Consider the following 26,730-nt stretch of genomic DNA (forward strand, 5'->3'; position numbering starts at 1 on the left):
ACAGTCCTACGTTCCTACCCAACGCTAATAACTGTGACAGCCATCTGCAAAGAGCAGTGTAAGGTGATCATTATGTAAAGTGATCTTTACAACGGGTGACTTGATTCCTCCACATCTCCTTCTTTAACTCTGACCCAGGGCCTCTTACTCCTCTCCCATATTCCCCTTAACACTTGGCCAAGTCCAGCTCTTTTCTTGGCTTCCCTCCTTGGCAATGGAAGAAGGTTTCAGGTCCAAGGGAAAGAAGAGAAGAAAAGGTAAGCCTGTCCACTGCCGTCCTATTCCTAGCATTGGAGCTTCTTCTAGTACAGTTCCTATAAAGCACCACCAGCAGATTCTTCTTGTCTCAGCAGTCCTTCTCAGAGAAGGCTGCTTCTGACGAATAAGGGGTGATGAGGAGCTGGAGCATAGAACATTTCCTCACTACTCCTATGACAAAGCAAAATGGAAAAATGTTCACTGCTATAATTCTAAAAATATTTTTAAATAATCTGCTAGCTGGCTTACTCATGAATTCTCAAAAGATTATCTGGTAAAGTAAGAAAATTAAATTTATCATACTATACACTTGACCATTTTGTCAAAAAAAAAATTATTATTACATTTAATTTACAAATCACTTTGGACATAGTCCATATAGGTTAAAGATTTTTTAATATATAATGCTAACTTTAATTGAGAAGGATCCCTTAGTTTCTATCTGTCCAATCTCCAAAACTATTAAGAGTTTCAGATTATTAACTTGAACATTTGATTTCTGAGAGTTGTTTAGTGGTCTCATATCTCATAAATCCAGAATTTCTCAAAGAATGTGCCTTGGCACACTAGTGTATCACAATGGGTTATAGATGTATAGAGATATTGATTGCCTTAGCCCTGGAGGGCAGCTGGGCTGAGGCTAGAGCCCAGCTGCCTCATCTATTCATTCCACAGTACTAGAGAACTATAATTTTCTGTGTGTGATATAACTTGAGAGAGTCTAAAATTACTTGTATACAGCAATACAATAAACTGCACCAATGAAGTGCTTATCATCCAGACCATCTAAGCAGGATTAGAAAGGCTACCATGACTATAGGTTACAACCTAGTGGTTACTATCACACATTATCTGAATTGCAAGCATTTGGTTAAATCATTTTGTAGACAATAGCACAGAAGCTAAATTCAGAACTAGAATCAGAGTCTAGAGTTATATGCTAACTAACCAAAAAATGTTCAAAGTTAAGGACTATCCCTTGACATTTTCTTATGCCAGACTATCTTGGCAATTATGATTAGATGCCTAATCTCAAAAAAGGTTTCTATTTATCTGAGTAATTTAATCCTCCATTTATGTCAATTTATTTCAAACAAATTTTTGTTACTTATTATAAGAGACATATCCAAAGAACTCCATATCCTTTTAGAAAGAATGAGAAAATAATTCATGTTAATAATTTTCAATTTTCCACATCATTTGGTTTTATTAACTCCTCTTAAAAAATAGAAAAATGGTTCATGTTTACAAGTTGTAAAAGGAAACAATTAAGAAGCGTGCTTTGTGAATTTCTGTATTTCCCACCCCCCCACCACCACTAAAAAAAGAAAATAATAAGCACATTACCTATTGGACTGATTTTCCTGCACAAATGGATAACAAGTAATCAAGTAGCTGGGAATTGGAGTTGGTTCTATACCAGAAACATTTCCATTATCATTTGGGAGTGCCATAGGGATCATAAATGTATCGGGATTCTTCTTCTGGGGAATAAATGGCTCTACCTCAGCTGACAGTTTGACATTCTTCAAAGAAAAGGTAAAACATATTATTAACAAATAAGCAAAAAACTTAAATAATTTAAAGTCACAATTTAACAATGAGTCAATTTTTACAAACAGTAATTGGGTAGGTCTCTTTTCAGTATTCACAAAACAGCCAAAGGAACACAATGACAAATAAAAATAATTAAATACGATTAAGTTATTTAAACAAAGTCATTAAATAAAATGGGAAAAACTTATCTAAGGCTACTACATTTCCATGAAATCATGTCTTAACGTAACCAAAGCTGTTAAAACAATCAAGAGTACAAGGAAGTCAAGTCATATCTCAGAGTCCAAAAATAAAGCTGGGAGTAGTAAGAAATCTAACTCTTCACATATAACAATATGTTTTTAACTTATTTTGTTACAGGAAAAAAAACATCATTAAACCACACTCTGAAGAATAATTATGTTTGTTTGAATAGTATAAAAAAATAGTCTATTTCTGTCCATTTCCGGAAATTAGATTAGTATGGTTAAATTAAAAGGAAGGAAAATGTCTAAGATGAATAAAAAAAAAAAAGATATAAGAGGGAGAAAACTTCTGGTTCATGCTTAAACTAGGAAAAAAATAAGTACTTCAGTTTCCCTGAAGACAAGCTGAACAACCTAAAGTAATTCAGAATATGTACTCTGATTTAGTTTATTTCATATTTTTTCTTATAAAAAATCTAGAAATTTAAAAGACAGATTAAAAAAAAAACTAAAGTATTTAAGAATGTACATATGGGTGACAAAACTATAAAGAAAAGTAAGATCCGTAAGTCAGGATAGGAATTACTGTTAGGAAAGAAGGAGCTGTGATTGGGAGGAGATACTGCAGAGCCTGGCAAAGTTCTGTATCCTAACTTTAGTGATCCAAGGTATTCACCTTATAATTCAATTAGCTGTACATTGGTTTTAGGCAGTTTCCTTTCTGCATCTGTTATATTTAACAACAAATTTTTAAAATTTTAATTATAAAAAGAAAAATCTATAGGCACATTCTAGAAAAGCAGACGTTAAAAACCACATAAATATAAACCTACAGTAGGTGAAATGCAATCCAATGTTTCAACCACTCAAATCAATTACCTCAAACCAACAATCCTAACCAGAATTTTCCCTCAACAAACACACAAGGATTGCATTTATTAGAAGCTCTCACCAAGGTAGAGTTCTCAGAATAAATTTCAGGCATGTTTCTCAGAAAAGTAATCAGTAACAAATCCAAGAAAAGCTAAAGACAAGACTTGACATGCTCAATATATAGTCTTTAAAAAAATTTTCCTCTAAAAAGATTCTACTGGACATTCAGAAGTACATGTAAAAAAAAAAGAGAGAGGGAGAAGATAATCTGAACTATTATATAGCAGTATTAACTCCCTATCTTTCCTCAAATCTGATTTAACTTTGAAGTCTACCTTTATACTGTTAACCAAATCTGAAGTAGATATAGTTACTGCACTTACAAGTATCTGTGAACTAAACTCAGTTTCTTGAATTTCAACACGAGGCAAAAACTCCTTCAAATGCTAATAGAATAAGTCAGTAATTTTCACTGTGATAGTCACTAGAACTCCAAACTTATTTATTTAAGGCATAAAATAATCAACCTAATAAATGTTTTCCCAATTAGAGAAAAAAGCTGGTTTTTCAACAATAATGCACAGATAATGGAAACTTGCTTTATATAGTTCATACATATGCATAAGAAGGAAAACATATCAGATTTTAACTATACTAAAAATGTAACTTTTAGGACTTTTAAAATCAAAAAGTCCTTTTGAATATATAAGAACTCTGAACAGCTTTATAAATCTAAACTAGAAGACATTAGGATTTCTTTTAAAACAAGGAATATGAAGAAAGAGACCTCTCTTACCCTTAGAGACGACATAGGGGGACCTAGAGAGTATCATGCTAAGCAAAATAAGCCAGTCAGAGAAAGACAAGTACCACATGATCTCACTTATTTGTGGAACATAATGAACAAAATAAGCTGTCGACCAAAAGAGATCCAGAATCATGGAAGTACGGAACAGACAGACAAACCACAGAGAAGTGGGATGTGGGAGGGGAGGGAAGAGATAAACCAAAGAACTTATATGCACATATACACAACAAATCCACATGGACGTTAGGCTGGGGAAGGAAGGACTGGGGTGGAAGCGGGAAGGAGGGGGGGTCAATGGGGAAAAAAAGAGGGACATCTGTAACACTTTCAACAATAAAAATATAAATAAATTAAATTATATCATGGCACTCTGAAAAAAACAAGGAACATGGTTACATCAAATTCTCAGTCTAATATAAAAAAAGAAGCAATATTAATATAAGTATAAAGAAATAACATTTTTAAATAACAGTTTTCTTAATATCCCCCTCAAAAAAAATGTCATAAATTACTTTGGTAACAACAAATTCAAATTCTTGCTCAAGTCAAAATTTGTAAGTTTTTTATACCTAGTTTCATCTATACTTTTAAGAATTTTATGAACTTAGGGAAGTCACTGTTTAAAAAGTGTCATGCACAGCCCAGCCGGTGTGGCTAGGTCACTGGTTCCATTCCCTTCAGGGCACATGCCCAGGTTTCAGGCTGATCCCCAGTAGGGGGCGTGTAGGAGGCAGCTGATGGATGTTCTCTCTCGTGGATATTTCTCTCTCTCCCTCACCCTTCCTATCTCTCTAAAATCAATAAAGAAAAACATTTCTTTAAAGTGTCATGCATAAATTATAACTCATGTCGTCACATATACAGTATGCAGGAGTGGACAAAATAGGTTAATAATAAATAATACAGCAATTAATATATAAATAATACAAAAACTGTTTTGCATACTCACAACTGTAAACCTACTTTTACCCACCCCTGTATACCCGTAAATATTAAAGTTTGTATTAGTTTCTACGATAAGTGCAATTCTAGATATCAGAGTTCAACAATAAAATTCACAAACACTAAAATGATCCTTTGTGTTCAGCAAAAAAGAGAAGCTGCTGTAGTCAACAGCTGCACAAACAGAAGATGTCACTAGTAGGAACAGACTGGCAAACTTTCCCCTATAGTTACAATTCTGTACTATTTTAAAAGTTGTTTATTGTGACTTTGAGGCCTACAGTATCATACATCAAAATGCAGCATCTGCTGTTTTCAGACCTGAAATGTAATGTTAAGGTTCTGAACTATTCTTAAAATTCCACATAACAAAATCCATATAGATAATATGTTAAGTAAGCAACAGAGTCTATCAATATTTCAATTATATTAGCATAGAAATAAAAAATGTCTTATACAGTACAGCACAAAAACATTATGAGAAAATTAGACTAGTTACTTCATATAACATTTTTCAGTCTGAATTTTGGTCTTTAGTCTCTACCTTTGCCAAAATCTATTTTTTTAGAAATCAGAAATTTTATAGCAAGGAGTTATCTCTTAAAAGAAAATATAAATATGGTATAATCTATAAACTACAAACAACAAATTTCTGTACTATTTGCCTAAAAAAAGCAAAAAGAACTACACAGTAAAATTGTCTCTTTCAGAAATTAATTCAGAATTTTCCAAATTATTGAAAAATCATAATTTTTACATGTCCAGAAGCATGTATTTGAAAGAAAGAGTTCCACATTCATTTAAAATTTTGCACGTTAAAACAAATGTCAATAATAAAACCTCTTTGATGTGAATAATCTAGAAAACCCAAGAATTTATCAAAACATAAAACTATAATAACCTTGTTAAAAACTCTTTAAAATAAGATTTTTATTAAAAGCATTTAGATCACTGAAAGCCTACATATAATTCAATAAATATGTATTGAGCACATATTCTGGAAAGAGCACTGTATAGACAAGTTTAGGGAAAATAGGTAAACATTACTACTAAGCACCCATCAGTAGGAAATGTACACTAAATCCCTCCAAGACAGAATCTCCAGAACAGTATAAATAATCTTCCCAGATTAAGCAACAGAAAAATGTCACCCACTTAATATCAAAACTGAATGGGACTAAAATAAGGAATTCTCCCACAGTGAAATTTCAGTATGTACCACACTCCTACACAAAAAATATGATCGTGGAAAGCCTCCATGTTCTATGTGAAGGCAGAAATATGATATATCAAAATATTAAGATATTTTATATGTTATGGCCAAAGATAAAATAAATATCTTCTGGCCCTGGCTGGTTTGGCTCAGAGGTTAGAGTGTCTGCCCACAAACCAAAGGATCTCAGGTTCGATTCCGGTCAGGGGCACGTACCCCAGTTGCAGTTTGATTCCTGGCTCTGGTTGGGTCAAGCAGAAGGCAACCAACCGGTCGCTGTCTCTCATATCGATGTTTCTCTCTCCCCCACCCCCACTCCTTCCCTTCCACTGTCTGAGAAATCAAAGAAGTATCCTCCAGTGAGAATTAAAATAAATAAATGTCTTCTGAATAATAAAAAAAAAGTTAGTGTTTAAGAATACCTGCTGGCTAAATTGTTTTCTGATTGGAATGGCTTACACTGAAAGTGAACCATTTGCCACAACAAGCTGCAGTTACACATATAAGTTTTGCAAAACTTCAGAAAACATTGAGGTGGAAAAAAATCAGAACATTTAACTTAGACTCTACTCTGCCCACTTGCTTTGCTATCCAAACATTTCCCCCTTTTCTTAAAAAGAACTGCATTTAATCCTGCTAAAATCTGATGGTATTTTCTAAAACCAGTTACCTACTTTATTAATTTGTTTTTACATTTATTTTCTCCCTTGCTTTTCTGGGGTTTTCCCCCTAGCTCCTTGCCTTGGATGCTTAATTTTTATTTTCCTTTTAAAATGTTTAACAATGAAAGCATTTATGACTATGCATTTTCCTCAGAGCATAGCCACATCCATAGGTTTTCACATGTAGTATGTTATTACTTTCTCAATAACATGTAATTCTACTTTACTTCCTCTTTGATTTAAAGGCTTAGGGAAAAAAGCCATTTAAAATTTCCAAATGGCATTTTCACTAAATGAGCATTGTTTACTTTCTTTTTTGATTATAAAATTTTTTTTTTAATTTTTTTTTTTCCTTTATTGATTTCAGAGAGAGGAAGTGAGAGAAAGAAAAAGAAACATCGATGAGAGAAAACATCGATTGGCGTCCTCCTGCATGCCCCGCACTGGGGATTGGGCCCACAACCTGGGCATGTGTACTGACCAGGAAATGAACCAGCATCCTCTTGGTGCATGGGTCGACGCTCAACCACTGAGCCACTCCGGCCGGACTATGAAAATATTATTTAATAATCTGTTAAGACAGATCACTAGCTTATATCCATAAAGGCAAACTGTAAGTATTATGTATAACTATTTATAGTAATTTATTTAGAATACATTTAGTTACAGTGCTGATATTATTTGAAGTTTATACATTATTTAAAGGAGAAAATTTTAAGCCAGATAATTTGTATATTTATTGAATAACAACTCTGTATGAACTCATGTCTATTTGTTATATATTTGCTTTTCTAAAAATTAGAGACACTATTGATCAATAATTTTATAAATTATTTTTTAAACACCTATCTAATGTTAATATACTAAAAATACAGCCAATGTTTAAATTACTTGATGATACAAAAGAGAATGTAAACCTCAAATGTTCTGTCACTTCTAAGGCCATTGTTTATTTTTTCTTAAATCTCAAAACAGCCGGCTGGTGTGGCTCCCTGATTGTGCGTGGACCCATGCACCAAGAGGTCGCTGGTTCTAATTCCCCACCAGGGCACATGCCCAGGTTGTGGGCCCGATCCCCAGTGGGGGGCACGCAGGAGGTGGCCAATCGATGTTCTCTCTCATCGATGTTTCTATCTCTCCCTCTCCCTTCCTCTTGCTTTAAAGTCAATAAAGAAAAAATATTTTTTTAAAAAATGAAATCTCAAAACACTGTCCTAAATTTCCTAAGAAATAGAAACACTAAAGCCTTTATAAACAAATGAACTCCATGATTTATTCTTCACATCGCTTTACACCAGCTTTTTTTCTTTTCTTTAAGGACGAATAAAATGTATTATACCAAGCCATATCTGTTCTTAGAACATCTAATTCTGGCAGTTAAAATTAAGCTATTTGTTTTTATTTAAAACAGTCTTGCTAAAAAATAATATTCCTGAAATTCTTTCATATTTTTTCACATAATCATTATTGCAATTAAGACTATTATCTAGCACGTATTCCTATTAACTCACTTTTTATAATCTTGACCAAACATACACAATTTATCCTTTTAATCAAAGATTTTATACGTTTTTTTTAAAAAGAGGTACTCCAAGAACAGCAATATGAATACCTTTAGGCAAAACACAGTTTAAAACAGTTACACTGTGCAATACTCCAGGGATTTCAATTAACATGAAATGTAGAAAATTTGTATTAAATACTTTTAAAAAATCTAACTTTTATTAATTGCTAACCACTTCAATATTATAATAAGTTATAATGCCTTAGGCATTGCCAGGAATTCTGAATATAAACCAACACTGGTTTAAAATAAAAAAACAGCCCTGGCCGGTTTGGCTCATCGGTCGGAGCGTTGGCCTGTGGACCAAAGAGACCCGGGTTCGGTTCCCACTAGGGCCACATACCAAAAAATAAAATAAAAGTGAAAAAACAAATGTTCTGAGGAAAAATGGAAATTCAGCACATTATCACATATATTTTTCATGACTTTTACCTACCTAAATTCACTTCATTAGTAAAAATATAAAACTATATTCCCAATAACTTGGAAAAGCCATTACATTACTATGGTATAGTAGAAATTATCGAGAACTCCACAAAGTTGAGAAATCTCAGTTCTAGCCCCAATCTACCATGGTTCTTAGCCTTTTTTCAATGATGGATCCCTTTGAGAATATTATGAAAATAACAGAGTCTCACCCAAGAAAAATGCTAATATAAAATGAAGCACCCGCCTTCCAGATCATCCAGGGACCCCTGAATTAACTGCCTATTGCATGAACTAGGCAAAATAGCATCACTTTTTTGGGGATCTCAATTTCTATGTGGGGACAGTTGAAATTTTTCTCTTTATTTAAGATTAGCCTGGGGAGGAGGCAGGAGGTACTGGAGGGAAAAAAATGGAAAAAATTCTTCAAAGGAAAAACTACATTCCTGAGTTTTCTCTAATTCTTAAATTTCTACAAGACTTTTAAATAGGCTGTGAACTTTGGAAAAATGTAAGATGAAAGAAGAGGCTCTCTAGTTCAAATAATTTGCTCATAGCACTTGCTGTTAGGATAATCACATCCAGCCCTGGCCCTTTTGGCTCAGTGGTTAGAGCACTGGCACTCCGGAGACTAAAGAGTTGAGGGTTCGATTCTGGTCAAGGGCATGTACCTCGGTTGCAGTTTGCCCAGGGCTGTGGTTAGGGTCATGCAGGAGGCAACCAATCAATGTCTCTCTCACATCAATGTTTCTCTCTCTCCCCTCCTCCCTCCTTCCCTCCCAGTCTATCTTAAGATAAGTGGGAAAAATATCCTCGGGTGAAGACTAAAAAAAAAGATAATCACATAAAAGTTATCTAAACAGTTAATTACATTTCCTCTAGGATGAAAGGAACCCTAAGTATACATGTGGTAGCTTTGCTGGTTATAGTTCTGGCATCATGGAATAGGACCAAAATGTTTAACCCTTTCATTAGTAACACACAAACAAGAAAGTCATTCAAGAAAATTTTCTATTAATTTGTCAGACTTTGAAATCTCAGGTATTTTTAATAGATACCTTAAAACAGTTTTTCATTAAACTGGATACAGGCCTTATATAGAATACTCTGGGTAACAGGAAAGCCCATATGTGTCTGCCAAGAAGCTCCAATCAATTTTGCTTTGGTAAATCCACGTATTTTTTCATAAATTTATTTGTGTTTTCAGAGTCATAGTCACATAAAGTTTTTTTAAAAAAACAATTAAAGGTTTTGTAAAAAGAAATATACACAACGAGGAAACTGTGCTTTGCCTCCTGAAAGAGCCCAATTCCTAAATCTAAACTGGTTCTCACTAGCTACACATAATCAATCACACAGAGGAATTTGGAAAATCCTGTCTCATTTATTAAGGTGCTAATTATCCACTTATAAAATAATTAGGTAAATCACTAATCTCTCCTTTTCCTTCATCTGTTAGCCTAGTTCATCACTGGGCAAGGCCTTCAATTGAAGAGGGGAATGGATAGTGAATAAACTTCGACTTGATGGAATTTACGTCATTTCACAGAGGTCTCAAGAATGGAAAACACTGAAACTTTGGGGGGGATATAAAACGGTATTTTCTACGTTGCGATGACATCGTAAAATCCCTGCCTCTCAGCACCTACTAGCATGGATAATCAAGGATTCGGTGCAATTAAAAACAAAACAGACACTAATGGGACTACTTTATGAATCTCGAGAATGAATTCAATGCTTCGGGTCCCACACCCTTAAGATATAAGCTTAATCTATAGAAAACACTAATTTTTGCAAAATAATTAGGCAGAAGGGCCAGGGGAAACCGTAGTATTTCCTATCTTAAAGGGAGCACCCCCGTGAAACCACTGTAAAAACAAAGCTCCGCTCCATGGAACGTAGCCCAGCACCCCCCCTCCTTCTGCACTTATCACACGTTCTCCGACAGTGTTTCTGGGTGAGAAGCCTTCAAAAGCCTTTCCACCTTGAAAACACATTCCAGAACTGCAGGGAAGTGGGGTGCACATTCGCCGTAAGTTATAAACCCTCCAGTCGGCAGAGCACGGACAACTTGGGAGTCTTCTGGCCGCTTCCACCAGACCCGGGAGGAGGGGCACAAGCGAGACCGTCAACAGGGCGGAAAAAGTCCCCCTGCCCGAGGCAGCATCTGGAACAATGCAGGAGAGCGGGGCGCCGCCAGGCTCCCGGGCTGGGTAGGTCTGCGGCCTCAGGAGCCCGAGGGCGAACCCGAGCGCTCCGGCCGCCGAGGCCCACGATCCGAGGGCAGGGCCCGCCTGGGAGGAAGCTGCGAGCCCCTAGCCCCCGGCCCGGCCGGCCCGGCCCGAGCCCGCGTACCTGGTCTGCTGGGGCTCGGTCCATGGCGCCTGCAGTCGCTACGGGCCCGCTTAGTCGGTGTGGAGAGCGCCTCGGGCCGCTTTCTCCATGGCCCCCCGCTCGGGTCTAGACCGGGCTCCAGACCTCCGCCCCTCTCGGTCTGGCCCCGACACAGAGTCCGGCTACGCCACTGGCGGAGGAGGAGGCTCCAGCTCCGGGCGATGGAGGAGGCGGTGGCACCTTCGGGGAGGGATCATCTGGGACGGAAGCCGAGAAGAGCCGAAATGCGCGGGAGGCGTAGTCGAAAATGGCGGCGCGCGGGGGCCGGGCGGGGTTGGCGGTGCAGCGGGCGGAGCGAGGGCCGACGGCCCGCGCCGGCCATCAGGGGAACCTGGGTTGGCTCACCTGGAGGCTGAGGCCAGGTGGGCAGTGCTAGGAACAGGTGCCCCAGCCACCCTGCGCTTCCCATGGGACTTAGCCATGCCTCTGGACAGTTAAACTGGAGGGGTACCGAGTCACTTGGGACTCGGGACTCGCGGGTTCCCATCTTCAGGGACCTCAGAGACAATGTCATTATCCAAACCACTTCTTAGTGAAGTCGTAAGAGTTTTTTCTGCTCATTGGACATATGATTCTTTCTTATGTTACCCAGCCAAAGGGAGTCATGACTGCAAAGGGAAATACCAAGAACAGCCACCAGACAGAAACCGAGTCAGAAGTCTCCACACATACGGATTACAGATTACAGAATGCAGCGTCCAGGTGCAGGCCCCGGGCTCCCCTCCAGGCCTCCGCCTGTCTCAGAATTCCTGACCTTCCTGCCAGCCGCTAGCACACCGCCCACCAGATAATGATGTATTCCACTGCCCTTACTGATCCTTCCTTTCCTCTCCAGTTCATTAGCTCCTTGAGGAGAGAGACTGCGCTGTAACTGGACACTTGGTGAGCATGGCAGGGCCCCTCTGGGCATCTCGGCAGGCACACCCTCAACACACACCCCTTCCCAGAAAAGTTCTTGCTTGCTGGCCAGCTGCAGGGTGAGGAAGAAAAATACAAACCTAAATAAGCTAAGTTATACTGAAGTGAAAGAAGAGAGTAGAGGTTACTCCTGTTTGGGGGACTGATGGACGTGGAGATTCAAGCTGGGAAAGAGAATTTAAGAAGTTTGCTTTGTCTTGCTTCAGGGGACATCAGTAAAGAGTTGAATTGCCTTTTCAGTTAGTCTAGGTTGTTGGTCTGGTTTTACTGGGTTAGGATTCCAAGAAGAGGCTGGTCTGTGAAGTCCCTAACTGTATTGTACTTAAGTCGATAGTGTATTTTGACCTGGTCACAGATACCATATTGGGTTAACAAGACTTGCATCAATGTCCTGGCCGGTGTGGTTCAGTTGGTTGGGCGTTGTCCCCAGGTACCCTGGTGTACCAAAAGGTTGCTGGGTTTCTTGCAAGGTCAGGGGATCCTGCAGGAGGCAGCCGATCAGTGTTTGGCTCTCAAGTCAACGTTTCAGTCTTATGTTAATGTTTCTTTCTCTTTCTCCCTCTCCCTTTCTCTCTCTCTAAAAATCAATTAAAATTTTTTTTAAGTCCGGCCAGTGTAGCTCAATGGTTGAACATTGACACATGCACTAAGAGGTTGCTGGTTCCATTCCTGGTCAGGACACATGCCCAGGTTGTGGGCCCAATCCCCAGTGCGAGGCATGCAGGAGGCGGCCAATAGATGTTCTCTCTCATTGATGTTTCTATCTCTCTCTCCTTCTCACTTCCTCTCTCTAAAAATCAATAAAGAAAAAAACCTTTTTTTTAATTTTTGAAGAAAAAGACTTACAGCAAGGTTGGCAGTAGAAACCCTTTGTAAGGAGATCTCTCATTTTTAATTTTTTTAATTTTTATTAACTCTTCTGCTTCTTTAAGTTATGTGTATGTGTGTGTATATGTATTTATGTGTTTAAATGGCACATGTATGTATGAATGTTACATACAAGAGCAATTCATGTAATGTTAGGTCCCTCGTGTCTATCAATGAATACTAAATGATTTTAGGTTTGCTCAGAAAAACTAAGCTATTTATAAGATGTAGTTATGTAAACTAACAGATGATCATCCTCCTTCACAATTTTCAGATAGAAAGAACTCTGGATTTTTAGAATGTCTCCCCACTGGTGGTCTCTAGCCATAAGACAACTCCGTCTGAGTAAAAAGATAATAATAATGCAGTAATAATTCAGTCATAAATATACTACAGTACTTAGGTTTGCTTCCTGAGGAAATTAAAATATAGGATCTCTAAGGATCTTTCCATATATAGTATATTTATGTCTATGAAATAGTTCTTGTTGAGAATCTTCTATATACAGAACATTTATTTAATTTTTTTTTTTTTATCCTCACCCGAGGACATTTTTCGATATTTTGTTCAGCTAGAGTGGGAGGGAGAGAGAGAGAGAAATATCGATGTGAAAAGGACACATCGAGTGGTTGCCACCCACACGACCCAACCAGGGCCAGGGACAAACTGCAACCGAGGTACGTGCCCTTAGTGGGAACAAAACCCGGTTCTCTCCAGACCGCAGGCCAAAGCTCTAACCGCTAAGCAAAATCGGCCAGGGCTAATTTTTAAGAACAAAATTATAAGAACAAAATGTGATAGTGCCCTTCTTTTTAAACACAATCCCGGAAAAGACTGCAATAGCTATTAGAATAAAAAATTAGCCCTGGCCCTGGCCGGTTTGGCTCAGTGGTTGGAGCGTCAGCCTGCGGACCAGAGAGTCCTGGGTTCAGTTCCCGCTAGGGCACGTACCAAAAAAGTAAATAAAAAAATTAGCCCTGACCCGTTCTGCTCAATGGTTAGAGCATCCATCAGTGGACCGAAGGGTCTCAGGTTTGGTTCTTGGTCCAGGGCACGTGCCTGGGTTGCAGGTTGTACCCTGGCCCTGGTCAGAGTCGTGCAGGAGGCAACCAATTGATGTGTCTCTCTCACATCAATGTTTCTCTCTCTTTCTCTCTCCCTCTCTTCTTCTCTGTCTAAAAATCAATGGAAAAATATTCTTAGGTAAGGATTAACCAAAAATAAAATAAAATCGCTGAAGAAGAAGACATAAAAAAAATTACTACATGTTATAGATGATATGACTATACTTTAATTATTTAATGTGACAGGTGCTATGCTAAGTACTGAAGGTATATCAGTTAACAAGACACTGTGAGAGCAGAGAACATGTTTGTCTTCTGGGTAAGTCATGCACAGAACAAGAAATTACAGGTGAGCTGAGTGCCATGAAAAAGAAAGTTCAAAGTTCGGCTCAGTGGTTGAGCGTTGACCCATGCACCAAAGGTCACCAGTTCGATTCCTGGTCAGGACATATGCTCAGGTTGTGGGCTCGATCCCCAGTGGGGGACATGCAGGAGGCGACCCATTGCTGTTCTCTCTCATCGATGTTTCTATTTCTCTCTCCCTCTCCCTTCCTCTCTCTCTAAAATCAATAAATGAAAAAAAATTTTTTTTTAAAGAGTTCAGTAGGTTCTATCATGTTGTGGGGTAGAAGGTCAGGGAAGTCATATCTAAGTAAATAGCATCCTAGCAATGACCTGAAGGGTGAGTAAGAATTATGATAGTGAAGAAGTAGGAAAGTAGTTCCGAGAAAAAGAAATGACATGTGTGAGGACTCTGAGGTAAGAGAGAGAATCCAGCATTATATTTAAGAAGGTTATTCCTTGAAATGAGAGTTCACGATGAGATAGATAATCCAACAGAGCAGGGCCTCTGAGAAGGTCGAAGGGCGGAGGCTATAAAACTTAGGGGCAGTAATGGGCTCAGATAGCAGTAGACACATGTTGTCCCCAATAACAGAAGGAAAGGAAGAAAGGATAGATATGGCTGCAGGGAGATTTATAAGTTGAGGGAAGGCCTGTCTAATGGCTTGTATTTTCCCTGAAGCAGGAGGCAAGGTTATCTGCTGACAGTGTAAGGAGGCAGAGTTGTGATTATACCTTTGTCAAAACTCAGCAAATATATATTTAAGACTTATGCAGGTACTTATATATACATTTTACATCAAAAGAAAAAAACCTGTAAATAAATATTGAACTACCTATGTAACCCAAATTTCTATCGAGATATAGAATGTTACCATTACTACCTGTGGCTTTTTAAACTTCACTACTTATATCAAATTTTTATCTAATTCATTGTTGTATCCTCACTACCTATGCCAATGCCTTGCACATAGCAAGTGCTCAATAAATATTTGTTGACAAAATGAACATGTGATGTGATATTAAATCAGGATTCTTTCAGGGTTGGGTTTTGTCAGGTATGTGCATGTTACTGAATTAGCAGGATTGCATAGGATGCAAGAACTAAACCCTTGTATATTTTACTCCACTGTCTCTTCAAGTACTCTGAGGGCTACTTCTTCTACTGGCCTGGATGAAGTCTCATGAAGGTCCTGCAAACTTCATTCCAAGTTAAAGCTTTTCCTTTTCCCAAGCTCAGTTTTGCTTCAGGCTAAAAGGTTGCAGTGGGGGCATGTGGCACAGGCCACTTTTATTTTTGCTTTCTTCCTCTTTCATCTCTACCTCCTCCACCTTCACTACTCACTGGTTATGCTTTTAGATTCCTCCACTTTGGGGTTGTGGTGGGAAGGGTGGTGGAGCTTTTCAGATGCCTTAGATGCATGACATGCAGGAAGTCACTTCCAGACAACCACTTATGACCCTAACCCTCAGCCCTTGAGCTTCTGAGGTTTCAGTCCTCTGCTTGATCCCTTGTGTGGCCAGCTGTCTTCTTAGCTAGACTCCCTTTTAAACTGGCTTCAGAAATAATTCTCTCCCACCATCCCTGAGAACATTTTGCTACACTTGATTTATCACATATCTATCCATCTACCCATCCATCCATCCATCCATCCCTCTATCAGCCCATTAAACCATCTTATTTTTGGTGCATAACAGCACACTTTCCCCTGGGAAAATTTTATGTATCCACATTTGGTAAAAATGCAACTTGTTTCAAATGCAACTCTGTCTCTCTCTAGTTTGCCTTTGGTTTTCTCAGGAAAGTATCATATCCCAGGTCCCTGTATTCCTCCAGACCCCAGATGACTTGTATCAAGTTTTCCAAGTGCTTCCCTGCAAGCTCCTCTCACTATAGCTTGAAGTAAGCATCTCCCTTTTCCCCATTGGAGATGTAGATAGGTATCAGGTATCTCCAAAGCAATACTCTTATTGAGTCGTTAGTTCCCCACCCCCACCCTGTACGAGCGGGAGATGAGTGATAAATAATACTGAATCATCATTTCTTAGCATATCTTAGCAATACCCCCTCTAGGCCACGTGTCTTTGAAAGTCCCTTCAGCCTCTGAGACTCAGTTTCTTCATCTATACATTGCACCGAGTCAGTGAGAGACTCAAGTTAAGGTAATAAATGTGAGAACACATTGCGCGCTCTAGAGGAGTGGTTCACGGTCTGGGGCACTTTAAAAACTAAGGCCCCACCCTGGCCAGTTTGGGTCAGCAGTTAGAGCATCAGCCCGCAGACCAATGAGTTGTGGGTTCGATTCCGGTCAAGGCCATGTACCTCAGTTGTGGTTTGTTCCCGGCCCTGGTCAGGGTCATGCGGGAGGCAACCAGTCGATGTGGCATTATCACATCAATGTTTCTCTCTGTCTCTCTCTCTCTCTCTCTTTCTCCCTCCCTCCCACTCTATCTGATGATAAATGGGAAAATATCCTCGGGTGAGGAATAAAAAAACAACTAAGGCCCCTCCTTAGAACAATTAAGTCAGAATCTTTAGAGTAAATCATTGTACAGCCAGCCAGAGTTGCCATAAAATCTTACATCAGATCATATCACTTGTCTTTTCAAACCCTCCAATAAAATTTCCCATCTTAGAGTAAAAACCAAAGTCCTTAGAGTAGTGATTGAGGCCCCATGAGCAGGCCCCTACTTCTGGTCTCATTTCCTACTCTTTACCCTCACTCACTCATCTCTAGCCACACAGGTCATTTTGCTGTTCCCCTAACATTCTACCTGGGAGCCTTTGTCCTAGCTGCTGCCACTACCTGGAACCCCCTTCCCTGGTTTTCCAATGTGGCTGATGCCCTTGTTTCAGGCCTTTGCTGGAATGTGACCTTTGGGTGAGGTTTGATTCCTGACTACCCTCTTTAATATATCATGCATATACACAATTCCTTTTCCCTTCCCCTCCATTTTACTGATCACTATCTAAAATGCTATATATTGTCCATGTTTGTTGACTGTCATTTTCCACTCGAATGAATGCTCCATGAGGGCAGGGATTTTGTTTGTTGTTTTATCTACTTCTGGGTAATTCCAGTGCTTAGAACACTACCTAGCATATAGCAAGCCCTAATAGTTATTGTTATTCCCAATGGACACTCTGAGCATGCACCTTATTCAGCCCAACAACTTTAGTGATGGCTCACTACCTACTTCAAATGTATTTTGTGCTTTCTTCCTTCCCTGACTTTGCTCATAAGGTTCTTCTTTTTTAGTATACCCTTCCCATCCTGCAACTCATTTCCTGGATGAAAAGAATTCTTCTCAGAATTCCTCTAGCTTGTTGTGCCACATCCTGCCTTAAATTGTTTGTGTGCTGGGTATAATTATTTATGTAATTATTTCCCTGAGTGTACACTCCTCGAGAACATGAATGAGCTTGCCATTGTCGCTGACAGAGACAGTCACCAGAAGAAGGAAGAGAGGTAATTATTATCATTATTATTGTTATTTTAAAGATGTTTAATAGCTCCCAAGTAATTCAATCCTCACCAGAGGATATGTTTTGTTTTGATTCTAGAGAGATGAAGGGAGAAGGAGAGAAACATCAATGTGAAAGAGAAGCATCAATATGAGAGAGAAACTTTGATCGGTTGCCTCCTGTTTGTGGCCCAATTAGGGATCAAACCCCAAACCTGGATACGTGGTCTGACCAGGAATGGAACCCGAAACCTTTTGGTGTATGGGATGATGCTCCAATCAACTGAGCCTCACTGGCCAGGGTAGAAGAGAGGTAATTAAATGGTAGATTTAAATAGCAAACCCTCAGCGCCAGTGAGAATACAGGCTGCATGTGAGTAAAATAAAATTAGAAGATGATAACATCCAAAAATAATTTGTGGATGGTAAGATCAACCACATGAAAGATCAACAACTACAAACTGCCTTATGAATAATCTGGTTTAGGTAAGAGTGAGTTGGAGATTAATGAGTTTATTGCATAAACGGATTCCGAGAGCCAGATAAAAAGTCAGACATGGCATTTATTTTTATGGCAGTGAGGTCTTCCGGCCAAGCCAGCTAAAAACAGGAAATAACTTCCCAGATTTATTATGATGTCCTTCAGATTATTTTCATGAACTATTCCAATTCTTGGTCTTTTTTGGAGGACACTATCTTATGATAGGAAAAACAATAAATCTTTGATACTTCCTCTCCATTCGGAAATGCTATATAATCTGAAATATAAAAATCTCCTTCAACTCAATGTTTTTCTGTCCTGCTTTAAAAAATTTTTTTTGTTAATGAGCTGTCTAGCTTTTCCAAGTTAGTGACTCATATCCTCAGTTCCCCAAACCTAGGTGTTTTCTGAAATGTCCTTTCTGAACCTCCAGGAACTCACTTTATCAACAGGGCCTGCATTTTGGAGCCAGGGGGTTATGAAGTTCAACCTGTGTAACTCTTATTACCAAATTTCCTAAGGCTTCCAAGCAGCTTGACTAAGCAAGACATGGACCACCAGCCTCAGAAGGGAAAATGAGAAGTGCTAGTTAACTGACTAAAGCTGGCAGAAATAAAGCCTCTGGAAAAAATCCCTGTTCCACACAACACCATCCAAAGAAGAGTACATTGCAGATGAGAGAATTTGGTTTTATCCCTTTTCTTGAGTTTTAAATGTTTTTGCATAAATAAGATCATATCAATAGGAGCAAAAGAAAAAAGAAAATCACCCACAAAATGACCTTTCTAACATATGAAAGATTTTTTTTTTTCCTAGTCTTTGTTCATCTGTATGCATAGATTTCTATGTGGCATAGTTTGTATTCAGGTACCCTGGAGGCTCTGAAGTGCCAGCCCACTCTTAGAAATGAGGTAGGAAGAAATCACTGCTTTCCATTCCCCTCCATCCCCCACCTCCTACCCCTATGAATGAGGTCTGGGAGCTTGGGAGGAACCTGAAGCAGAGGGGGGTGGGGTCTGAGAGATGAGACCCCACCATGACTACTGATCCCAAGGTATGCCTCTGATGCCTGTCAGCCTGATGCATGACCCAAGTGGCCCAGAGACCCATCATGACCCTAGAACGCATCAGGGTTTCTCCACAAGACGTCACAAACCATTTCCACCTCTTTAAACAATAACTGGAATCTTCATGTTGATGATTATATCAAATCCATACTCTCTCGCCAAACTATCTAGGCCCTGTGTTATCTCAGCCTGTGGGTAGAAGGTAGTACTAGATAAATATTGACAGAAAAAAGATAATATATAATATATTACATTTTAGGATATATAAAATCTTAAAATTGTGTTGGAGGTAGAGAAGGCATTAATATTTCCCTGGAGTGATTTCATCCCTGAAGACCCATCAACACCAAAGTCAACAAGAAACTGTTTTTATTGTTTCACCTGCTCGTTAAACCCCACCCCCTCACCCAGTTCTTTCACAGTCTGAGCTGGTGGAACTCGTAAGGGAAACAACTGTAGCAATCCTAGGCTTGTTGCTTCTGACTAGTGACAGGCCAGCCCTGCACCTGCCAGCTGACCTTTGGGTCTCTAGAGTCCCAGCTGAGTCCTAACGTGTTACACTTCAGGAGCTTTGCACTGGTCAAGGTCTCTGGAAGAGAAACAGTAAAAACTACCCCCACCCACCAGCGGCCAAGAATACTGATTGTAAAGGTGTTTCACAGTGATCCTCTACTGAGTAGTAATAGTAGCTGACATTTATTGTGCGGAAACAGTGTTGAGCCCTTTACAGAAAGTATCTCAAGTAATCTTTACAACAATCCTTGGTAGGAATCATTGTCTTTTTTTTTCCCCAAAAGAGGAAACTAAGATCCAGTCCAGCGAGAAATGGCATAAAGAATTTGAATACAGCAAGCAAAGGAGCTTGTACTTAAAGATCTCACCCCTTCCTGATGCTGAGACGAGGCAGGAGACCCTTAACAGTTTGCCTTGGATCTCAGCCCTGTTTGGTGCTGAAGTGGGCAAGGCCTCAAATGCTGCATCTCCTCACCTGTGCCCTGGCCCTGCCCATAACTCTAGTCCTACTGTTTGCTCCTCCTTCCCGCCCAAAATGCCCTGGAGTAGAAAATAAACTCAAACCTAGTGATCAGACTGAGACAGAAAGAGGAACGAAGGGTCTGTGGGCACAAGGTCCTTCTGGCAAGTTCACGCACCTGTCACAGGGAAATGGTTTTGGATGTCCCAACCACCCGGGATTAAAGAAAAGGGGTGGCTGCTGCCACAGAGCTGCTCCAGGGACTCAGATGTCCATCTGCGTGTTAATACATTTCCCCAGGGTGCAAGAAAAATCTGTTGTCTCCTTTACAGGCAATAAATGTGTCCATTACAAATAATAGAAAACCAGTGCGCTTGTGAGGGGGAAAGGGTAAGGGGACAAGGAATATGCAATGAGAAAACCAAAAAAGAGGAGAAGAAATAAGAACAATAAGAGTGAAGTCAAAAGAGGCCTCAGGAAGTACCATGGTCATCATGGGCATGGCCTGAAGCTCTTCTGCTTCTCAACCTGCCCATTACCAACATCTGGCTGCAGAGCCAGCCCCTGAGACCATCAACAGGACAAGGGAAGGGGTTGGGGAGATTGGAGGTGGAGGGGAGCTCTGACATAATCCCACACACACCTACCATCCCTCATCTCTACCCACCGCATCAAGTCTCCCTTTATTTCTCTCCTGCTCTTCCTTCTCCATTCTGCCACTCCTTTCTTCTTTTCCATCTCTCCATTCTTTACTTTTTCCTTCTCTGCCTGTTTTCTCACCCTGTAAATGCTCTACTCAGAAGCATGCAGCCCTGAAAGCCGCTAGCCCTGGCTCTGGAGTGTGACTCATTCCGCGCTTGCTATGAACTGAGTGACACATTAAGTCTACAGCATTCAGTGTCCCTGCTCCCACTGCGGTCAGGTGCTGTGGGGAGCAGTTAGCAGCATCGCAGCACTTTCAAAGGTGTCACTCAATTCTGAGTCTTTGCCTACTCCACCCAGGACCCTGTGGCAGCCTTTGGACTACATCACAGGTAACATCTTGGAATTCCGCTGCAGCAGAGGAAAGATGTTTGCATGCTAAGGGAATCTATGACTCAGTGCTCTTATTCTTAATCCTTCTGAGATCATGGGGTTGGTGGCTCAGTACCTTTATGTTCTTGAAATTATATGTTAGTGTGATTAGTTTGAACTTAGTTTCCAAAGCATTAAGGTGTTCTTTTTACTGCCAGGGAAAGTATGCAGAGGGAAACAATGCAATGCTATAGAAAGTTCGACAATGTCAGGTGGTGAAAATCACTCTCTAGTGCTGTTGGTAAGAGAGCTAGACCATTCATTCTTTCATTCAACACATATTTAAATATGTCCGAAGTGATCAATGCTAGAAATAAAATTAAAGTTTGGTAAAGGGATAAAAAAATGTAGGAGAGGCCTCACTGAAAAAGTGACATGTAAGCAGAGCTCTGAAATAAATAAGGAGTGAGCCAGGCACGCACCTGGAGGAAATGTTCCAGACAGAAAGGACAACATATGCAGTGATCCTGAGACGAAAGTGTGCTTGGCGAGCTCGGGAACAGTGAGAAGGCCAGTCAGAATTGTCTCAGGAAGTTCGCAGAGGTGTTCAGAGCCTGCTAGGCCATCGTAAATAATCTTTATTGGATTGTAAATGTGATGAGAAATCATTGGAAGGATCTGAGCAAGAGATGACAAGATCTGATTTTTCTAATTATTATTTTTTAAATTTGTTTTAGAAAGATCACTCTGGCCTCTAGGTACAGAATAGGCACAGGAGAGCAGGGTTGGGGGCAGGAAAGCAAAGGAGAAGGCTCTTAGAGTAGCCAAAGTAAGAGGATGAGGGTGCTCAGGTTTGGATATATTTGTAAATAGAAATAAGAGGACTTGGTGATGGATTTGGATATGGGTTGTGAGGGAAAGAAAATTCAAGATCACCTTTAGGTTTTCACCCTGAGCAATGGGTGAATGATGGAGCCATTTGCTGAGACTGGGAATGTGTGGGAGGAAGGTGGTAAATCCAATGTTCAGTTTTGCACATAGTGAATTTGAGATTGCCTCAGACACCCAAATGGAGACACCAAGTAGGTGGTTGTAAAGCAAGTCTGGAGCTCATTGAGGGGTGCTGTTTAGTGTGATGTTCACTAAGACACACATCTTACCACCACTATTACTCAATAGTTAGAGCCTGCTCTCTGATTCTGTGCTGCTGGGGGTGGGGTGGGGTGTGGTGGTGGGGGGATACTAAATGAGATGTGAAGAGATCACTTGGCTTATGGAGTTCCCAATCAAATCCTCCAATTGTGCTTCTTGAGCAATTGATATTTAACATTTCAAAAGGGCCCCAGCTAGTGAGACTGTGTGCTCCTTTAAATATTGTCCATAACCTAGGCAGAGACTGAGCACAAAGAATGCATGCCCCATAGTATCTGCAGATGATTTTCAGACAGACTAACCACTTTTGGAGGATGTAGTGAATCACAGATTAAAGATGTGGAGAATGGAGTTTGGTTGAGAAAAGGGCACCTTGACAGAGCATACTGTTTAAATGCTGCTGGAGGGAAGCCCAGAGTTCATGCCATAGGATCACATCACCTGACATCAGGTGATCTGCGTTATTCACAGAACACTGAGGCCTAAGGATTCCATCATATTCAGTAAGTGGAGGAAATATGTTTCAGGATACATCAGAGTATTTAACAGGGTTAGTAAATCGCTGTACACAAATAATATTATCTCATAAGGTGTTTTGCCACAATTACTCAATAAGCCAGGACTTCTTCAATATAACAATGTTCACACAGCTGATCTTGCCAAGGACTTCTTTGTGGAGAGGGTATCACGTCCTTTCTAGAGAAGTTTCTAGGATGAAAAACAGGGACCTAGGTGCAGAACATCGGTACTATTAGAAAGTCTGATTGCAAAAGGTGTCAGCAGAATTCTCAAAGTATTCCCCAAGAGACTGGGAGCGTATAAGGTTCATTCTGGCCCTGTTCCCTTTAATTGGGTCAACTCTGTTTGTCATCTCCTCCTTCAAGCGAGTTACTCACCAACTAGATCCCATTATTATACTCATTCACTTGAAGACTAGACAGGTATATTTTTGCTATTAGAAAAACATATAAAGATTTTGGTTATCTTACCAAATAGGTCTCTTCAAATCAGTTGCATGTACCATCCTGGACTATATCAATGGTGTAGGGTTATTAACAATGGGCAGAGGCTTTGCGTGAGCCAGGTCAGAGTTTTGAGTTCACCTCTGCCGCTTACTACCTCTGGCGAGCGACCTTGAGCAAGTGTAAAATTGGAATAATGATAATGCCTACCTTATAAGGTCACTGTGAGCATTAAAAGAGTGCCTAGAATATAGTAAGCACACAATAAGATCATTTTTTTTTTTTTTTATCCTCACCCGAGGATATTTTTCCATTTTTTGTACAGATAGAGTGGGAGGGAAAGAGAGGAAGGGAGAGAGAGACAGAAACATCGACGTGAAAGGAACACATCGAGTGGCTGCCACCCACACGACCAACCAGGGCCAGGGACAAACTGCAACCGAAGTACATGCCCTTAGCGGGAACTGAACCCGGGTCTCTCCGGACCACAGGCCGACGCTCTAACCGCTGAGCCAAACCGGCCAGGGCAATAAGATCATTTTTTTTTAAAGCCTATCATCAAAGAGATTCTTTGGAACTATAGACCCAATACAAATTAGATACTTGAGTAGACATTTATTAAGTTTCGGGAGTTAGTTAACACCATGTTATTGGTAACTTAAGGGACTAAAGTTTGACATAAATCTTCAAGGTTGTCAGTGACGTTTTAAAAATTGATTTTTAGACAGAGGAAGGGAAAGAGAGAGAGAGGGAGACAGAGACAGAGAGAAACATTGATGTGTGAGAGAGGAACATTGTTCGGTTGCCTCCTGTACTCGAATCCCAACTGGGGATTGAACCCACAACTTAGGTATGTGCCCTGACCAGGAATCAAATCTGCCACTTTGGGTATACAGGACGGTGCTCCAGCCAACTGAGCCACACCGCCTTAGCAGTGACTTATTTTTTTTTTTTATTTGAGGTGAAATTCATATAACATAAAGTATACAATTTAGTGGCATTTAGTAAACTCACAATATTGTGCAACAATCACCTCTATTTAATTCCGAACATTTCTGTCACACCCAAAGGAGAGCCCTACCCATTTAGCAATCATTCCCCATTTCCTTGTCCCCCCAGTTCCTGGTAAGCGTTAAACTGCTTCCTGTCTCTATGAATTTACCTCTTCTGGATTTTCAAATAAATGGAATCCTACAACATGTGACCTATTTGTCTAGCTTCTTTCACTTAGAGTGACTTATTGTTGAAGATGAAACTGCAGATCCCCAAAGAATCACCATTCTATCATCCCATTATCTCTGATATCCTCGGAATTTTCTATTGCTTAATGGAGACCCTGTTCTCTAGGACTGCAGATTCTGTCCTCTCTCAAGAAATGCTTGAGTCAACAGTAGTGGATAGATTCTTGGGAAAACTTAAGAAAATTAAATCATTTCAACAAACCAAGTATCTTAAACAAATGATGCCTTGTACATCTGGAGATTTTGGCAATGGTGCAGTTCAACCTCGTCACTTTATAGAGCAGGACTCTAAGGCCTAGTATTTTCTTTGGCTACTATAAGACACACACAATCCCTGATGCACATATTTAAAAACAGTTTCTCTAAGGAGAGTGCATAATGTGCTAGGGCCTAATGAAAGACATAGTCTCTGACTTCAAGCTGCTCATAGTCCACGGAGAAAAAAGACAAATGGTCAGACATCGACATACAATATAATAAGTGCTGTCTGTAACTGAATTAAGCACAGGGTGCCTTGGCAGCACATTTGGAAGGACCTAACCTAACCCTACAGGAGGCATTGGAAGGGGTAATCCTTAGACTCTTATCTTTCTCTCTCACAAAAGGCTGAGTCATTGTAATGCAAGTGGGAAAGTAAATTTTATGCATTATGAGGCAATACATTTTAGAATATTAAATGGTTTTTGACTTTGGGGCCTGTGCTAATTTATCATCATAACAAAAGAGCACTATTACCATAGGTGCTTCTTCTTACTTGACTGGTTTTCTGTTTGGCCACTGATGCCAGGTGGCACTAAGGTACAGATTGCAACCTAAGGATAATGTTCCTTATTATTTGGAACAGATGTGTATTGACTAGGACATCTTTGCTCATATTGAGGGAGGTATTTTCTCCTTAAATCATTTAACAATTCAAATTCATCACAGGTTTTGGAGAGCCTCTATGCTAAGAGTAAGTATATTCTCTTAATTATGTTCTGTCTCAACCCTCTGTTACAGTCATGCCTCTGCCCCCATTATTTGCAACGTTCAAGTGTTGTCACACTTGGCCTTGTTGTCTATGCTCAATACGGGTCCGTAGCTGGATGCCAGCTGATGGTTATCACCAGCATATGGGCACAACCACTTTCATAATATTTAAAGAAAAATGGCTCTGAGCACTTGTCTCGCTCCCTCTGCAGGGATTCTTGGTTTTCCATCTCTGTGAGTCACTTCTGGCTCTGATGTCCTGCTTTTACTGAATTCTCAGTTCTTGTCCTGGGGCTCGCCCTCTGGGTGTGCTGTCCCTGTTCTGCACCACATCACTGCCTACTGCACACATCTGCTCCCTCCCCCCTCAAAATACTATTGACCAAAGCAATACCAAAATGTTTAGAGACAGTTGAAAGGGTCCTAATGCAATAGACGAGAGCAAAGAACTAAAATGGAGTATTTCAGTTTGTTCCAAAGTCCCTTTGGCCATTTCTCTCTAGCTATCCCCCACCCCCTACTTCCCCACCCCCGCCTCTTTTTCTCTCCCCCCCAATTTCCCTGTTTTCTCACACTTTATTATTCTGGAGAGCCCTCTAGGTCATTCTTATGCAAGCTAAAGTTTGAGAAGCCTTGATTTAAGCAAACTTTGACTATGTATTTATAATATGCACACATATGTAGATCTAATTCATCATTTGTGTGTTTTTGTTTTTATCCTCACCCGAGGACATTTTTGCATTTATCTTCAGATAGAGGGGGAGGGAGAGAGGGAGGAAGAGAGAGAGAGAGACATCAACAGGAGAGAGACCCATGGACTGCTTGCCACCCACATGATCCCAACCCGGGCCAGGGACAAACTGCAACCGAGGTACGAGGTACATGCCTTTAGCAGAAACTGAACCCGGGTCTCTCTGGTCTGCAGGCCGACACACTAACCACTGAACCAAACCTGCCAGGAGTAATTCATCACTTTTAATAGTTGTGTTAGATATTTAGGTTGCCTCCAATTTTAATATGTAAACATACACTATTAAAAGATCAAACTATTTTAGATGACCTTTTTTTCCCTTAAAAATTCCATCAGCCCTGGCGGGTTTGGCTCAGCGCTTAGAGCGTTGGCCTACGGTCCAGAGAGACCGGGGTTCAGTTCCCACTAAGGGCACGTGCCTCGGTTGCAGTTTGTCCCCGGCCCTGGTTGGTCCTGCGGGTGGCAGCCACTCGATGTGTCCTTTTCACGTCGATGTTTCTCTCTCTCTCTTCCTCTCTCTCCCTTCCACTCTATCTGAGCAGAAAATGGAAAAATGTCCTGGGTGAGGATAAAAAAAAAAAA

At 40.2% G+C, this 26,730-nt stretch overlaps 1 protein-coding gene and 1 long non-coding RNA gene across 3 annotated transcripts in view; one reads left to right on the forward strand and one right to left on the reverse strand.

Annotated features, from left to right (window-relative positions):
• The window catches only part of SECISBP2L (SECIS binding protein 2 like), a 65,368-nt gene extending 54,345 nt beyond the window's left edge, over positions 1 to 11,023 (reverse strand). For both annotated transcript variants that reach the window (XM_036262623.1, XM_036262615.1), the window contains exons 1-2: positions 10,844 to 11,023; positions 1,606 to 1,784 (exon numbers count right to left, since the gene is read on the reverse strand). In XM_036262623.1, the coding sequence (XP_036118516.1) occupies positions 1,606 to 1,784; positions 10,844 to 10,867 (203 nt within the window). In that variant the 5' untranslated portion in view covers positions 10,868 to 11,023. The remainder of the gene's footprint in view (positions 1 to 1,605; positions 1,785 to 10,843) is intronic.
• Positions 11,024 to 11,723: 700 nt separating this feature from the next.
• LOC118626178 overlaps positions 11,724 to 26,730 on the forward strand; it is a 33,693-nt gene continuing 18,686 nt past the window's right edge. The window contains exon 1 of the long non-coding RNA XR_004958872.1: positions 11,724 to 11,764. This is a non-coding gene — a long non-coding RNA (uncharacterized LOC118626178). The remainder of the gene's footprint in view (positions 11,765 to 26,730) is intronic.

The sequence above is a fragment of the Molossus molossus genome, unplaced genomic scaffold (assembly GCF_014108415.1).
Source record: "Molossus molossus isolate mMolMol1 unplaced genomic scaffold, mMolMol1.p scaffold_m16_p_1, whole genome shotgun sequence".
NCBI lineage: Eukaryota > Metazoa > Chordata > Mammalia > Chiroptera > Molossidae > Molossus > Molossus molossus.